This window comes from Python bivittatus, unplaced genomic scaffold (genome assembly GCF_059951505.1).
Source record: "Python bivittatus isolate LINGU-HERP-01145 unplaced genomic scaffold, Pbiv_v1 ctg000440_np1212, whole genome shotgun sequence".
NCBI classification, from domain to species: Eukaryota; Metazoa; Chordata; class Lepidosauria; order Squamata; family Pythonidae; genus Python; species Python bivittatus.
In genome coordinates, this window is record NW_028277063.1 from 1723127 (window position 1) to 1740659 (window position 17533).

General features: G+C 42.0%; 1 protein-coding gene across 2 annotated transcripts in view; it reads right to left on the reverse strand.

Moving 5' to 3' along the window:
* Positions 1–17533, reverse strand: part of ITGAL (integrin subunit alpha L) — a 67048-nt gene that overhangs the window by 45316 nt on the left and 4199 nt on the right. For both annotated transcript variants that reach the window (XM_088142580.1, XM_088142581.1), the window contains exon 2: positions 3706–3823. In XM_088142580.1, the coding sequence (XP_087998706.1) occupies positions 3706–3823 (118 nt within the window). The remainder of the gene's footprint in view (positions 1–3705; positions 3824–17533) is intronic.

Here is a 17533-nt window from a genome sequence, read left to right on the forward strand (position 1 = left end):
CTATAAACAATATAACTGGCTAAAGTTGATTCAAAACAGAGGATTTCATGGCAAAGTGAGCCCAACTCCTGATTCTGAGCGAGGACTCATTGAAAAGGGCTTGGCACCACAATGGTGGAATTTCCTATTCTGTGAGGACTAGTGACTTGGGCAAGCCTCTGCTTTAATTAACTGCTTCAGGTTCAGGGGCTTGGGGCCAGGGAGTTGGCGAAGCCCAAACTCTGCAAGTTTCCACCCACTTTCTTGCATCAGAAAGTGGGTTTTCATGCAGAAGAAATTCATTTTATGCTTTCGTTAGCCATTACTGATTGGTTTCCGTGGGACTGAAGAATGATTGGTATAGACTGTTCCAGGAGAAAGGGGACCTGCATATTGGTGCAGGTCCTTCCTCTGAGTTGGTTGGCCCTGTCCTGGGCCCAAGGGATTGAGTTGTTGGGTACCTTGGCCTCCAGCTCCTGTGGGCAAATCCCAGTTTTGTACATAATAAGATTATATTAGTCTATGACAGTGTTGTCCAAACTTGGCCACTTTAAGATGAGTGGACTTCAACTCCCAGAATTCCCCAGCCAGCATGGCTGGCTGGGGAATTCTGGGAGTTGAAGTCCACTCATCTTAAAGTGGCCAAGTTTGGACAACACTGGTCTATGATATAGTGTTGAATGAACATGCAGATCTGGCATGTATTATTATTACTGTATTATTATTATAATCACAACAACGTGAAATCACAGCTGCCAGTTCTTTAGCTGGTGTTGGCCTTCATTCACATCGAGTTCTTCCCAAGAACCTAGGATGTCCTAATGTATCGGCGAACTTATATGTGCAGATCCAAGCAGTGTGGCCTTTTGTGATTGACAGATGGAAATTTTGTAGTGTGCAGATTTTCTAAGTGCTGTCCAAGGTTTTTTGGTATTAATCACTGGGGCCAGCACTGCTGGTTTATGTCGTAATCTTTCAACTTCAGTTTTCAGATCTTGATACTTTATGATCTTGTTCAATTCTTTGTCTTCTATTCTACTATCCCCTGGTATTGCCGCTTCAATTTTCACACTTTCTTCTTTTCACCCACAGTTAAATCTGATGTGTTATACACCAAACTTTATCAGAATGTATTCAGAAATCCCACAGTATTTTAAACTGCTTATTTTGACTACTTTTTCCAGTATATGTTCCCACTCATTTTTCATTACTGGCAGTTGATAATTTTTACATGTCTTCCAGTGAATCATTTTGGTGACTGTGTTATGTCGTTTATAGTCAGTTTGTGCGATCTTCTGGCACGAGCGGAGTATATGATCTACTGTTTCTTCTGCTTCTTTGCAGTATCTGCACTTTGAATCATTTGATGATTTTTCAATTCCGGCCTTGATAGCATTAGTTCAGATAGCTCGCTTTTGAGCAGCCAAAATCAAGCCTTCAGTTTCTTTTTTTAATGTTCCAGTTATATGCCATTGCCAGGTTTTATCTTTATCCACTTAACCCTCAAACCTTTGTAGAAACTGACCATGTAATGCTTTTCCTTGCCAGAATTCTGTTTGTGTTTTTATTATATTATTTTGATATTCATGTTTTGTTTCCTGTACATTCAGTAACTTCCAGTTTTTAACTGGCATCAGTGCTTCTTCTTGACTGTCTTTTACATAATCAGCCAATATATGCTTTTCTTCAACAGTTTGTTTGACTTGAAGTAAACCTCTGCCTCCATTTCTGCAGGGCAGGTATCATTATCAATATCACTATGGGGATGTAATGCATAATGAATAGTCCTGAGTTTTCTTGTTTTTCGGTCCAAACTGTTTAATTATTGGTGGTCACATACTCAGCCAGATGTTTAGACTGGATTTGGGATTTTTATCCACCTATCAAGTCCTTCCCAAGGATGTTGTTGTCTGATGGTGTTAAATGTATCGTTGCAGGATATGAGCTGTTCCAAGTAAAACCGCTATTCGCAATTGACTGATGGTACTTTGGTCAATGCCAATGGGGTTCAAGTGGTGCTCCAGATGTTTTGGGATTGCACGCAAGGCACCTATTGATACTATTTTGCTTTCCTTTGCCACAGTCATTCTACTTCTATTTGCAGGTTCTTGTATTTTATGATTTTCTCCAGTTCTTTCTCTTCTCTTCTGCTGTCTCCAGGTATTGCAATGGCCATTATCCAGACTTTTTTGTCTTTCTTATCAACAATTGTTGAGTCTGGGGTGTTGTGTGGCAGGGGCTTGTCTGTTTGAATTCTAAAGTCCCAGAGCACTTTAGCTTCTTCATTTTCTATTACTTTGTCTGTTTTGTGGTCCTACCAGTTCTGGCAGGCAAAGCAAGTTTACAATCTGAGCTACTACTGAACTATTATTACAGTTGGTTGCACAGTCAGCCAGATGTTTAGACTGGATTTGGCATTTTTATCTACCTATCAAGTCCTTCCCAAGGACCTGGGATAGGCAGATGTTGTTGTTTCATGGCATTTTGAGCTGTTGTTATTATTATGTTTTTTAATATTTGGACAACTCAAGGCGGCAAACATAACTAATATTCCTGCCTCCTATTTTCCCCACAGCAACAGCCCTGTGAGGTGGGCTGAGAGAAAGTGACTGGTCCAAAGTCACGCAGCCGGCTTTCATACTTGAGGGAGGCCTAGAACTCTGTCTCCTGGTTTATATGCGAGCACCTTAACCATGACACTAGACTGGCTCTCATTATTGAGACCTGGCTGAGCAGCAATGGGGATATAACTTTCTTGGAAATCTATCTGACCATATTTTAGGTCCTACAGAAGCCATGATGAGGAGCACTGCCCTGAAGATGACTGGCTGTGGGCACCTGTGGGTGGAGGTGGGCTGTACTGACAAGCTATAGCTGCTGCTTAACTGCCCGATGGTGACCCTGCACAGGTTCTTGGCTCTCCTTTTGGGGCTGGTGTTGGAGTTCCTGCGGCTTCTGGTCTTCACCCTCCATGGCCTGGGAGAGGGTACCTAAGTAGCCCATGAATTCATGGTCTCCATGGCAACCATGGACTTGGCAACCATGGACTTGGCAACCATGGACTTGGCAACCATGGCTCTGACAACCTCAGAGCAAGGGAGATATGATCTGAAAATGCATCTGTCTTTGCCATGTTCAAATAGCTTCCTTGTCAAACCGTGGTTTGCAGTGGTCCTGGGACTCTGCATAGGGGGCAGACCCTTTAAATTTTATGTGGACAAACATTAGAGCCATTTTTACTGATCTATAAGTTTATCAGGAGAGACAAGCAATCGCTTCTCTTCTCTTACAAGGTCAGGGCTCAACTTATATACTGAATTACGGTGACTTTACTGGTACAAGCACACCTCTAAAGAATCAAAAGAGGCAGTGTGAGTATAATTTATTAACTTGGTGACCTTCTTATCTTCAACCACCTCTACTTCCAATGTAGAGCATCTTTGGCCCCTGTAATTAACACTCTACATATTTTGTCCTTCCTCCAACCGTGTGCTCTTGCTCTTGCTAATTTTGCAAACACACCTCAGTGTGGGTTTCCCTTCTTTACATTCAGAATGTTTAATAGCTGTTAAAGCATTAAAATCTTGACTAGGAGGCCAACTCTACTCCCCCCCCCGCCCATAATTAGAAGGATCCCAACTAGAAAGATTCTTCCAATGGGCACAATTCTCCCCAAATGCTTAGACTGCAGTACACTGAATCTGAGTGACGAGGATGGTGGGCTACCTTGCTTCAGAGCCTTTTCCAAGTTGGAGGACCTGATACCCAAACTGCTTGCTGTGGTTCAATGAGAACAGGAATGCTGGAGAAGGATCGACGTTATACCCCAGAGATGGTGAGGGGCCTGTAGAATGAAGAAGAATAAATAATTTTTTTTTCTTTTCAACAGAGCTTGTTCTGTGTAAATGTAACCATAGCATAGTCTGCATAAATTAGAAGGCAAAGCTTTTCATGGCACAGTAAGGCATGATTCCTCCATGATAATCATCTTCTTGCTAATGACTTAACAGCAGGAAAGAGAAATATTTTTCTCCTCCCTCCAGTCAATTGGCAGGCTTCCTAAGATCAGCCCTGGCCATCTTGCTACCTGGAGCCAAGTCCCCAATGCAGTGTTTCTTAACCTTGGCCACTTGAAGATGTGTGGACCTCAACTCCCAGAATTCCTCAGCCAGCCATGAATTCTGGGAGTTGAAGTTCACACATCTTCAAGTGGCCAAGGCTGAGAAACTGCCCCAGTGACTTCTTACCCTAACAGGACTGCATTCTCCATCATACTATGGAGGCAGGCAGGCTGAGAAGCAAATTCAGCTCTTTCCTTCAAACAACCAGAACAGCTGGAGTAAAATTTGGGAGGGACAAATAAAAGGCCCCCACCAAAGGCCCCCACCGTGTTCTTTGGAAATAGTTACTTCATTCTGCTTCAATCAACATTTAAAATAGTTTTGTTTTTTTAAGTTGCACCAATGGTATGTAAAGAGAAATTACTGAGTTTGCTTAACACAGTATATTGAATGAATCATTATTGGCTGGGTTCACTTATCATATAAACCACAGTTTGGGATTTGCACAACAAACCAAATCACCAGTAAGTAAACCTTGTTTGGGCTCTGTTTGCTCAACACACTAACCCGCAATTAACTGAGCCATGATTTAATTGCCTAAACCATGGTTCATTCAACCAAAGCATATTGAGTGAATCCAGTCATGATCTTTTAGAGGAAGAGTACAACGTGTGACAATATAATGCAATTTAGATGGAAAATACACCTAGATTTTCAACAAAATCAAATTGTTGCTTTTAAGAGGTAAGACTTTTTTTCACTCTGAAATATGGCAAGTCTGATACTATAGTACAAAACCTATACATTTCACATGATTTCAGTGGAAATCTGCAAAAAACAGGCCACAAAGTTGTTTTTTAAAATAATATTAATAATTATTATTATTTTATGAGATTTGCCCCCCAAAGTACAGGGTTCTTATTTAGAAAATTTTCTTCTCTGTTGGCTTAGCCTTTCTTATGAATCTGGAGGAAAGAAGAGGCTGGTATTTGAAAAAAAAAAAAACCCTGATCATATCTGCTCTTTTCTGAAGAGATAAAGACCCTAAACTTCTGCTTCCTACACATTCATATATCATAAACCCACAGTGAATATTTAAGAAAGACACCTACTAATTTAGGAATCTTTTCAAGCATACGAAGAGACTTTGTCTGACAGGTTAAGTCAGCGTGGGCAGTAGTTATTTAAAATATATACCAGAGAGCTCATAAAATCATCAGAAAGGGATTTCTTTTCATGTTATTTTTCAGTGAGAATGGAAAATCACTGACAACATGGGCTCAGTTGTGGGAAAAGAAATGCTGATCTAAGTGAAATTACTTGCCCTCTCACTATCAAACACAACTTTAAAATATACTATCTTGAGTCGGTCAGTATAGAAAAAGCAGTCAGGACTAGAACCCCTGCCCCCCCGAGGATTCAGATCTTTCTACACTGCCATAAGTTGTGTTCTCCAAACCCTCAAAATGTTTTTAGATCAAGCCATGGTTGTCCTCACTAGGACCAATGTTGAAAGACAAGAACAGCACATGAGATCACCCGCACCACTCCCTGCTAATCAAAAGTTGAGTATGAAAATCTGCATCCAGCCATTACTCCACCCTCCCACCCATTCATGGTCTGTTTTATTTGGCCATCACCATCAGAGTTAAGCTACAAAGCTGACAAGGTTCCATTCTTCCACTATTGAAACATCAGAGAAATGTCAGCATGAAAATATGGTAGCTCTGCATGGATGGAAGAGAGGCCAGAAGCCAGAAGGCAGCATGAAGTAGGAATGTTCACCAAGGAGAAAATGGCCTACCACCACTTCTGCTGGAGAACTGAATTCACTGGGTTTCTGCTGAACCCCAGCTGAGATGGACTGCTTATCCAGGTTTTGGGAAGTAATGGGTTTGGAAGGTCTGGTTCTTTTCTTCATCAAGTACTTCCCTGCCTGCTGATCAGCAAGCTTGGGGAGGTACAGGTTTTGACTGACAACTAAATCCATGGATCTACCTATTTGTCAAAACCATCCTCCAATCACAGCAGGGCTACAATTGGCAGATGGTTTCCTACTGACATTCAGAAAGGGTGATGGCAGCAAAACCAGTGGATTTAACCAATGGCTTTCCCTAGCACACTTTGCACAGCTGAAATGAGGACTACCATACCAGTAGCAAGCCAGAACCGAGGCTACAGAAGCAGGACTGGGATGAGCAATGAGGACAGCAGACTTCAAGTTGGTATAGTTTTTTGCCAACTCACAGATATGTGAACAGCACTTCAACTGAGCCTTGGGGATAGGTCTTAAAAAGAGCTCAGTCTGAGGTCTTGGGAAGTTGCTAGTGCTGGCTAGATAGATAATTGATTTAGCAGTTTCATATCCACCGAAGTCCATCACCACCCTTTCAAGAGCTCATTCATTGTTTTGGAAGCACTTTAGAAGAGGTTCTGGAGCTCCAGTTCTGCATGAAAATCTTACAAGCAGATGCTTGAGTTGTCACACAGGAAGAGGCCTTCTTTGATCCTATCTCTCCATTTTTCACCCACAAAGCAAAAGCAACTCCTAATTCACACTTATCTAAAAGGTGCAGCTATTACTGCACACTATATATAGCACTGTGTGGTCCTGTGGAGGTTTCAGACATCCTCTTCTCTGGAAATTGAAGTAAAAAAATGTGATTCAGATTCAATCGTGCCGCTATGAGCAGTTTCTTAAATTTATCACTTATAATAAACAAATAAATAAATAAGGCAAGAAACCTCCACCTGGTGTAAAGACAACCTGAAAGCCAATGGCTAATCCCTGTTTTAACTGTCTACTATACAGGTAATCCCCAGTTTAAATACGAGTTCCGTTCCCAAGGTCTGTCCTTAAGTCAAATTTGTATGTAAGCCGGAACAGTATTATTATATAATACTGTATAAGTAGTATTGTGTAATTAACTCAAAACATTGTGTATCTAACTCGAATCTTGCTACAACAGGCTCTGTTCTTAACTATGGGTCATCCTTAAACCAGGTGTTCTTAACCCAGTATTCACTGTTACATACACGTGTTGCAATTGTACATATCTTTCTAATAAAGGATTGCATTCACATGTCAAGCTAGGTCTCTGTAAAGACTCAGCCACCCCACACCCACTGCCTCCTCCCCCTTTCCTCTCTTGGGTGGCTCATGACCCAGGTTGGAAGCTTTCCTGAGGCCACAAGTATCATGCAAACCCAGAGTGGCATTTTGCAGAATCTGTTTCCAAAATCCTACCTTCCACCAACCAACCACGTTGACTGCTACAGTTGATATGGGACAAGTGGTCTCAAGTAAGCCACTAGCTCTGGTTAATGAGCCACGCACAAGTGTGAGTACATGTGTGTGTGAAAGAGATCAGGGTACAAATGCTTGTTAAATGCAGTGGAGTGACATAACGTTGTGTGAATGCAGCCAATATCTCTTCCCCAGTAATACGTTGTCATGGGGACAGCAGCAGTCCACCATCTAACACGGGATTTCATAGACAGCGAGTCAGTTCAAGCCTGGACATCTATACTAGGACAGGGCCCGCAGACAGGAAGGAGAAACGCACGGCAAACTAGGTCTGGGAAAGAAATTAATTTGCTCTCATTTGAATGCCAATTTATGCAACTTTGCATTTTCAAACTAATATACAAACTGAAACATAGAACCCATTCAGAATGGACACTTCTCTGAATTTTGCAATGCAGTTTGCTAATGAAAATTCAACAACACATTACATGAGGAAAAAATTGGTTGCATAACTGTATATATTAGGAAAAATTGCAAAGAAAATGCATTCACCCCCATGCTCCTACATTTTCATAAAGCCAATAAGATCCAGCTTCTTTATTGTGCTTTCCGGATTTGATACAGTATGAATGAACCCAAGCATTATGGTTTGTTAATCATGGCTTATGACTTAAAAGTAGTTCATTCAATAAAGATACTAGATACTATACTACATCTTGTTCCTCCTAGCTGGGGAATGTCTGGATGTAAGTTGTGCTGTTGGAGTCTGGGGTATTAGGGACTATATCTTTTTATCCCTTTCTTTTTATCCAGTTGTTATATTGGGTATGTCTGCTGCTCAGAGTCTACAGTATTATGACTACAGCAGTCTGAAAACCAGCAAGTAAATAAATGAATTAAAATATGCATCAAATTCCCTACAGAATGTAATGTGAACGAAAATATTCACATTGGACTGACTGAAGCTGATGTACTCCCATCAATGAGAGACTTAGCAAAACCCAGCTTGACATATTCACCCCTCCCCCCGGAAAAAAAGGAAAAGGAATAAAACTGTTCTCCTTTTGTTCATGCATTCTGCTGGTGGCCACTGTCTGATCCAGGCCTGCAAACGGAAGGGCTAAGCCATTATCAACAGTTAAAAAGATGGGGAGTCTGGTGAGCGATGCTGGCTAATACTGAGCCTGTTTCAATGCCTGGCTTCCTAAAGTCTACCTGCATCTGATGGCTGTGTGAATGTGAACTTGTAGTAGATCAAATGCTGACCCCCAAAGGATCCAAGTTCTTAGGAGTACAACCTATTTAGAAGTTACTTCCAACACTTCCCAGAAGATAGAAAGGAACAACAGAGCAGCCTTTCCCAACTTCATCCTTCTAGAACTGGCTGATTACAATATTTAGTTTTGATTCACGCAAATACTGTATACTATTTAAAATAAATAACATTTGACTTGATTTGGGGGTGGTCTGTATACACCATCTATAGTGCATGCTTGCTTGCTGACCCCAGCACTGAACCATAGTATCTTTATTGAATGAACTACTTTTAAGTCATAAGCCATGATTAACCAACCATAATGCTTGGGCTCATTCACACCACCTGCTAAAGTGAGATCATACCGCATAGGATTTAGCATCTTGTGTGTCTCCACTGATATTAACCTAACTGAAAAAGTACCATGGCTGGTGTGGGTCTTGCGGGCGGTGTGGCCGTGTTCTGGAAGTTTTGTTTCCTAACGTTTCGCCAGCATCTGTGACCGGCATCTTCAGAGGGCAGGAGCACAGACAGGAGCAGTTCTCTCTGTGCCCAGGATGATGTGACCCTGTTATAGAGATTGCCTTCGACAATACATTGAAAAAGTACCATTAGCTTCTGAAAGAATCAGCTTACTCAGCACCATTGCAACTGTAAGTGGTTTTGTTTTAGTTTTTTTAAGTTAGTCCTGAGGAGCTCAGTTAAGTCTCACCCTAAGAAAAGTACACAGAAAAACCAGCCTGGAAGTACTTTAATCAGTTGACAGACCTAATTTTGTCTTGATGCAGAAAGAGCAACTGGCTGCTAAGCCTTGTTTCTCCATAATCAGGCACTACAGAGTGAAAGAGGAAAGATGGGGTCCCATGCTGATGTGTGAGCGAAAGTGCCGGGTCATGGGAGTTAATGAAAGTGAAATAGTTTGATAACACAGAAGACTGGCCTGGAGCAAGAGCTTTGGCAAGAAGGCAGCTCTAGATCAGTGTTTCTCAACCTTGGGAACTTGAAGATGTGTGGATTTCAACTCCCAGAATTCCCCAGCCAGCATGGGTGGAAATGAATGGAATTTCCAGACTGGGGGCTTTTCATCTGGTTTCAGAACCACCCACCATGGTTTTTTTTCCCCACGGTTCAGAGAGCATGCAGGAATTCATATGCTGGAGCAACAGATGCTGAAGTTTGCTGCTGACTCTTCTACTCTGAGTACCAGCTTAATCAGCAGAAAGCAACAGGAAGGAAATACCTTTTTTAATGGTATTTTAATAAACATCAAACCCTGTTGATCAGACTGCAGCGTAAGGGCCAGCCGAAGCGTCCCATTATGCAAAAAACAGGCATACAAGACGTATCTTTTTCTTCGCTACCTACATTTCCTCATTACTGCAAGATGTCAATTCTCAAAGTTTTCTGTCTAGCAAGGCCCATTCCAGATATAATTGCTATAGGGAGGGAAGTTTGGTCTAGTGGTTAAGGCATCAAGCTAGAATCCAGGAGATGGTGAGTTCTAGAGCTGCCTTAGGCACAAAAGCCAGCTGAGTGACTTTGGGCCAGTCACTCTCTCTCAGCCCAACTCACCTCACAAGGTGGTTGTTGTGGGGAAAACAGGAGGAGGAAGGAGTATTAGTAAGTTCGCCACCTTGAGTTATTCATAAAAATAATAAAGCTGGGATAAAAAATCTAAAAGAATAAAAGTGGCAAGAGGTCCTTTATTTACCTCTCAGTGTTCTTAATTTAGACAGAAAAATGTTGAACTCAGTGGTGCCCACAGAGCTGGCCTTGGAGATTGGCATCTGTCAGAAAACTATGGGGCACTGGGGACCCTTGGCAAGATGCACTGGCACCTGGATGCTCCCTCCTGGTTGCCTTTCCCCCAATGTTTTATTCCTATTCAGATTCAGTCCCCCCACCCTCCAATTCCCTCTCTCTCCCTTATTCTCTGTGGTTTCTCTCCCCCCCCCCGCCGCCCAGACAGTAGTGCTAAACCCTTTACTTTCTCTAGTCCCTTCAACTTAAAATAAAACTGGGTGCCCTCCAGAGCAATATTACTGCAATTAAATCCAGCAACATTCTTTCTCCCAAAGACCTCTAGGGAGAGAAGAGGAAGAGAAAGGGGCTCAATCCACCTCTGGTATATTTCTAAAAAATGTCTGGGGTCTTCTAAGCTTCCTAGACTTGAACTAGCTTTAGCAGCTCCACTGAGATTAAGCCCCAGTGCAGTGGGGGACACAATGTCTAGAGCAGTGTTTCTCAACCTTGGCAACTTGAAGATGTGTGGACTTCAACTCCCAGAATTCCCCAGCCAGCCATGCTGGCTGGGGAATTCTGGGAGTTGAAGTCCACACGTCTTCAAGTTGCCAAGGTTGAGAAACACTGCTCTAGAGAGAAATCTGTCCTTATCCCCACCCAGCATCGTAGTGTTACCTTCCTGTGCTGACGAGTGGAATCATTGCAACACTGCTTTTATTTCTCCCCTACCCCTCTGAAACCGCAACTAGAGGAAGTGCCATTCCTTTCCCACAGGCTAAAAATGCTTGCTAGCTTTTGCCAATTCAGCATCTCCTTTCCATCTCCGTCCAAGCAAGCTGTCCATGTTCAAAATACAGGTAGATCTGTTGTCCAACAAGGAGGGAAACCAACGGAAGCTTAGGACAGCCAAGGTAAAAATACTGATCAGATGAAGGAATAGGAACTCGGGATGTTGGAAAGTTTCCTTAAACTTTCAGGTTTGCCGTTGGCATGCAAACCTCCTGGATTCTACCCTGATCAGCTTTGGGTGGTGCCTAGAAGTTCAGATCCATTGCTAAAATGTGAAGGACAACTATGCCTGATCCTGGAGATGACAGATCTGGCCATAATAAGGCATGTCCAGACAAGACTTTTAATACATAATCATCCTGTCTCATTCAGGACCCAAAGAGCCTTGCCTTTGGTTCTTCCTTGTTTGATATTTGTGAATGAAATTGGTTCTTAGGATTAGCAGCCCACCATGTAGAGGTTCCCTTACATCTCCCTGCTAGTTGGAGTACTCTAGCAGGTGCTTATGTGGATTGCTTTCAAAAGGGTTCAGGAATTTGGTCAATAATGCTGCAGCTAGACAATTGATTTGGGCTAGGGTGACCAGACAACCAGCAAAACGAACACATGACCTCCTTTTTGTCCTCGTGTCCTCCATGCAGCAGGCATAGCCTTAAAATCTGATATTGTCTGGCTTTTTGAATGTCTTCTTCTCTCTCTTTTGCACTGTTTTCACAGCAGTAGTCATTGAAACGTCCGTGTATTGTCACCGTATACACCGTCTGCTTCTTTCTTTCCCTCATCATCAATCCTTTATTATCGCTAGCATGTGTTCTTGAAAATAAAAGATTTGTTGGAAAAATACTGTGATTGAAAAACCAGTCTTTCTGAGGCTGGAAAAAGTAATTTCATAGACATGTAAGCCTAAGTACTTTTTTTTTTTTTTGCAGTTTTTCACTGTCAATTTTTGTTGTGGAGGCCAAGAAAGTTAATCAGTTTGTGTGTCCTCCTTTTCCCTTCATTTGGCCTCCTCTCCAATTGTCCGTGTCCTCCTTTGATGGTTCAGATATCTGGTAACCCTAACTATGGCTGATATACTCTGTTTTTTCTTTAGACTGTATAAAGTGTTCACCTTTTTCTAACAGACTAGTAATCATCAACAAGGATGATTGATGTTTCCAATGTAAAGCATTGGTTGTACATGGTTGATTGATTGATTGATTGATTGATTGATTGAATCGCAGTAGCTTAACAATGAACATACAATTGACAAGCCACATTCCATATGCCCAGTAATGGTCCCATTGAAATTCTGAAAGTGTGGTTCTGATTTTCAGCAGAAGTAGTTTCTAAGTGGGTGGATGCTGCTTATCTATTGCTGTTTAGCCCCTTTAAGCATGGTTTGTAATGGAAAAGTTGTATATAAATTGAATAAACAAAGAGTTAAATGTTACAGAAAAACACATATGAAGCCAGCCTAAGAATCTTCCATCTACATCTCCTTGTTCCATAGCTCTGTGGAGAGCAGGGCCTATAAAATAATTAGTATTGTTTCCCTTCTGGCCAGTCATCAAGTATTAAGTGCCTGGATGTTAGTATCTGTTTTCTTGGCTGGGATAATAACTGCTTGGTTTTAAGGCTTACAGAAGCAAGGAGTTTGGTTTATTCCACCACCCTTTCAGAACACCTCACACTTTAAGGATGGTTTCCACACTCTTTTAGATGTGAAGCTGTGGGGGGAAAAAGCTAGAGAGCTTATGCAAAGAGAAACCAAAGTAGGGGAAACAGCATTAGCTACATGTGGGTGCTTATGTGTGATTCACACAATACTACATGCGATTACTGCCTGTAGTGTGATTTCCCCTCTTCTGGGTAAGGCCACCATAACTGGGGTTCAAAAAACCCACCTGACCACAAAATGGCCACCAGCTGTTTTTCAATCCAAATTTGATAGTCTGATGTAATAGTCTGTGAGAAGAACCTTGGGAGACAGGAGGAAAAGGAACCAGCCTAGGAGATGGTCAGGCAAGAGATATCTCAGCCCACAGAAGGAAGGGAGGCATGGGAAGCATCTCCAAAGGGACCCTCCCTAGTTCTCTGGAAAGTAAAGGTGAAGAAAGGGAGAAGTGCTTTCAGATTTGCAAGATTCTTGCGATAAAGTTAGTGTAACCTTACAATAAAGGTCATATTACTCATGGTTTTGATTTCTTGTCTGGACTATGGTACCTTGAAGGGCTCAATGTGTTGAGGGAATAAAGTTATAAGCCACAAATTTCCAAAATGTTTATAACTGTAGGACCACTTCATAACTTTGGTATTGGAGAAGGCTCCTGAAAATACCATAGATAGTCTGGAAAAGAAACAAGTGGATCATCGAACAAATCAGTCTAGGGTTCTCACCTGAGGCACAGATGATCAGACTCAAATTACAGTATCGTGTTTTGGGAATATGATTATGCAAAGGCTCAGCTCCCTTGAGAAGTCTATAGTGCTGGGAAAGTGGAAGGAAAGAGAAGAAGAGGACAAACAGCGGCAAGGTGGATGGAGTAAATTATAGCATTATAGCATTATGGATGCATTATTGAAAGACTTGAAGAACCATGTTGAGGACAGATCTTCCTGGAGAAAGTTAGCTATGTGGTTGCTAAGAATTGACACCAATTTGACAAATCAGTCTGGACCACTTCATAAATGAAGTTCCCTATTTCTAGAGTTCTGTATTTTATAAAAGCTTCTTAACATTCCATTTAAAATGTGTTGGGCTACATTCTTCATAAAGTTTCTGCTCCGTGTGTGTGTGTGTGGACTTGCCTTATTTTGTTATGTCTACCTCATTTCCTTCCTCCTTCCCTTTAACTCAGAAAATTCTCCTCTGACTACAGAGGAAAAAATATTTCTCAGGTACATCTCTTCTCTCTAAGCCATTGTCTTTTCTCCAAAATTTCAGTACTACAGTTTACAAAGCTGACAAGCAACTACTATAGCAAATCACTCAAGGGAATGGAAGGAAAGTTGTGTGTATGAGAAAATGTGAATGTGTGTGTGAGATAAGTGTAAAATACATTTACACCCTCCCTAACCAATCTAATGAACATCAAGTGACAGTCAGGAGCCCTAATAAAAACTCCTTACTTTCATAGCAATCAATCAAACCAATTAACCAATCTAATTAAAAAGTTGCAAATAATCAGGCAGAAAGTTGCTTTAAGTCAGGTCCATGCAGTTCCAATAGCTTGAGCTGCCAGGCCTCTTCCCTTGAAGAAGCATGATGGTTCTGAATGGTTCCTCTGTGGTAAGAGTTGGCCCAGGAACTCTTGCTGCCAGGAATTGACCTGGGGGCCTCTTGCTGCTGCCTGCAAGGCAGGAGGTATCTGCAGGTGGGTGAGGCTCAGCCACACTCTGAGGGACACACACACAACCTGGCTGCCAACCCAGAGTGAGCCAAGCTCAGCTGATCCTACCACACGCAAGCTCTCCCATTTCTGCCAGCAGTAACCACCCTGCCCCTCCGAAGGCTACCAGATTTGGGTTGGAAGAAAACAGATGACCATGAGCTGGCGGGACAGCTCTTGCTGTCATCTGATGACCATCCAAATCTGATGGTCCTAGCCCAGGCCAGAAGAAGCATAACTTGACTGCTCAACTGAGGAAAAACAAAAGGGCCATGGAGGAGGCAGTTCTGAAAACCACTCTTAAAGCCACCTGCTTCCTCAAGCCTTTGTCAGTCCTTCAAGGTAGGCCAGGTCAGGAAACAGGGACCATAAGAACTTTTGGAACTCTACTTTATAGTTTTAAATAAGCGTGAAAGCCTGACAAGAGTTTCTCCTTCCTTCCCTCTAATAACCATGACAGTCTAGACCAGTGTTTCTCAACCTTGGCCGCTGGCTGGGGAATTCTGGGAGTTGAAGTCCACACATCTTAAAGTTGCCAAGTTTGAAAAATACTGTGATACAGGGAAGTGCTCTATCAGGTACTTTTATTGAGGAAAGATTCCATTACAAATTAATGTATTTGTATTCCATTAAATAACAAGAGGTGCCATTTTATTCTGCCCCTCTGATAGCAAAATGTTTGGGGCTAGTCCTTGGAGACTTGGTAGTAGCCTAGCTTTCCCACTGACATGCTAGTTTTCTCCCTGACGGGGTTTATTTGTTCAATTCCCCCCTCCTCATATGTCTTAACATTGGTAATTGAAGGAGCACTAAACATGCACAGAGTAAAATAGGTTGTCCAGGCCTGTGTGTTCTGTGGTTATGAATAAACGCCCTAAGACTAGACTGACTAACATCAGGTGCTTTGTGTTTCCTGCTGCTTCCCCTAACTACTAGCTATGGACTGGAAAAATCTAGACAGCCACTAGATGTAATGTAATGTAATGGCCATCCAGATTTTTGCAGCCCAGATTTGGTAGCTCCAGTGTGAATCTACCTGAGGAACAGACCATCGACTGCTGAGTGTAAAGGAACATGGAGATAACTTTGTTGAAGAATGGATGAGCCATTAAGGGGAAAATGATAACTCAGTCTTGGGGAGGGAAGAAGCATAAAGAGACTCAAAATAACCCCATCTTGATTTTGTTTGATATAAGGGGGCTTTCACAATTATGTTATTCTACCCTTCAATAATAAAGTCACATCTCTGGAATCTTTGTGGCATCTATTTCCTGACCTGGCCTACCTCAAAGTCCAAGGACTGACACTAAGAGAGAGAGGACAGTTAGGCCTTAAGATCTGGCTCTTCCCCCCTCTCCCCCCCCCCCACCCACTCAGTCCCTTCTACAAGTCTGTATTCTTCCAACCAAAATCTGGTAGCTTCAGGTGTGGTGGGGTGGTTGCCCCTGGCAGAAACATGTGTTGGGAGCCATCAACTGGCACAGAACAAGACTTCTGAATGAAAGAAGAAAAACCCTCTCTGGGGCAGGATTCCAAGAAGAAGCAGGAAAGTCCTTTCTAGGTATCTCAGAACAATCGTTAGGAGCTTCTGGCCCCAATGAGGATATGAATGGTGACAAGATTCTCTGAGCTTGCTTCTCTTCATGCAGACCTTTCATTACCAGTCTGGGTAACATCATCAGTGCAGGGGGAAGTGGAGCTTGTCCGCTCTTTATATGTGGTAGCTTGTCCTACCAACCTTGATTGGGGCATTGTTTCTTCTCTAACTGGTCTTTCGATGGGGTGTTACTTCTTCTTTGATTGTTTTTGTTTACCTAGTGCTAGTTCCTGTTTCCCTGGGAGCTGGTTAATAGGTGTGAGATAAGGAAGTACGTGTTTAGGTCTGTCTGCTCTTTTCTTGACCTTTTTTGAATGGCTTATAGATGGAGTTTCTCTCAGTGGATCTATTAATGGTCAGAGTGCCATGCCTATAGGAATTCTCTTGCATTTGTGGATCTGGCTTAGTGTAAGATGTCTATAGTTTCCTAATTGAAATTTTGGTTGAACTCGTCAGTGTGTTATGAAATTAAGGAGTTTTTATTAGGTCTCCTGATTGTCACTCGAAGCTCATGGATGCTTCCCTCAATTTTTGGTCTATTGCCCCACATGGCCCTTGCACTGTATGTTGTAGATAACTCCTATGTTGTCTTCTATGGCTGTTGGGTCTTTGGGTTTGCTTAGGAAAGATTGGGATAGATTTCATTGGTTTATGGGCTACCATGATGCCTATGGGTTCTATGTTGGTAGTTTCAGAGATATTTTTGATATTCTTTTCATGAGTTAGGAAGATTTTGTAGTTGTTGCATGGAAAGACACTTTTTGAGGAAGCTGTGTGGTTATTTGTATTGGAACAGGTTATATAGATAGTCTATTTCTGCTTTTTGGAGTTCTGAGTTATTGCAGTGCATTTTTGCCTGTTCTTACACAGCGTCTTTTGTGTGCCTTTGGTGCTGTGATAGTTGAGTACTTAACTGATGTGGGTTGTTTTGTAGTACACCTATGTTTGTAGTTTGCCATTGGTTCCCCTGCTGATGAGTATGTCCAGGAAGGCTCATTTGTTGTTGTCTTCTCCTCTTATCATTCTGATTCCATGGAAGGTATTATACATGGTCTCTAGTTGATCTTTTTTATAATGATGAATGTGTTGTCTACATAACAGATCCATACTTTAGGTTGTATCTGTGGGAGGACTATTGTTTTCAGGTGTTTCAGCTGTGAATCCTGAGATGGCTGATCCTCTGGGTGTTCCTTTGATCTGTTTGAATATTTGTCCATCAAATTGGAAGTAGGTGGTGAGGGAGAGGACACTTAGGTCCAGAAGTCCAGGTATTTGAATGTTTTTGTATTCTGATAGGTTTGGTGTGTAGTGTAGTACTGCTGCAATTGAAATGTCCACCAGTTTGGGGTCTATGTATGTGAAGAATACAATGACATCAAATTAAACCATGATTTCATCTTTTTCAATTGTTTTCAAGGGGACCCGTCTATTCACAAGTTAACACAGCTCTGTGTTCTCCAGCGGGTAGATTGGGCTGAAGTGGAGTTTTAC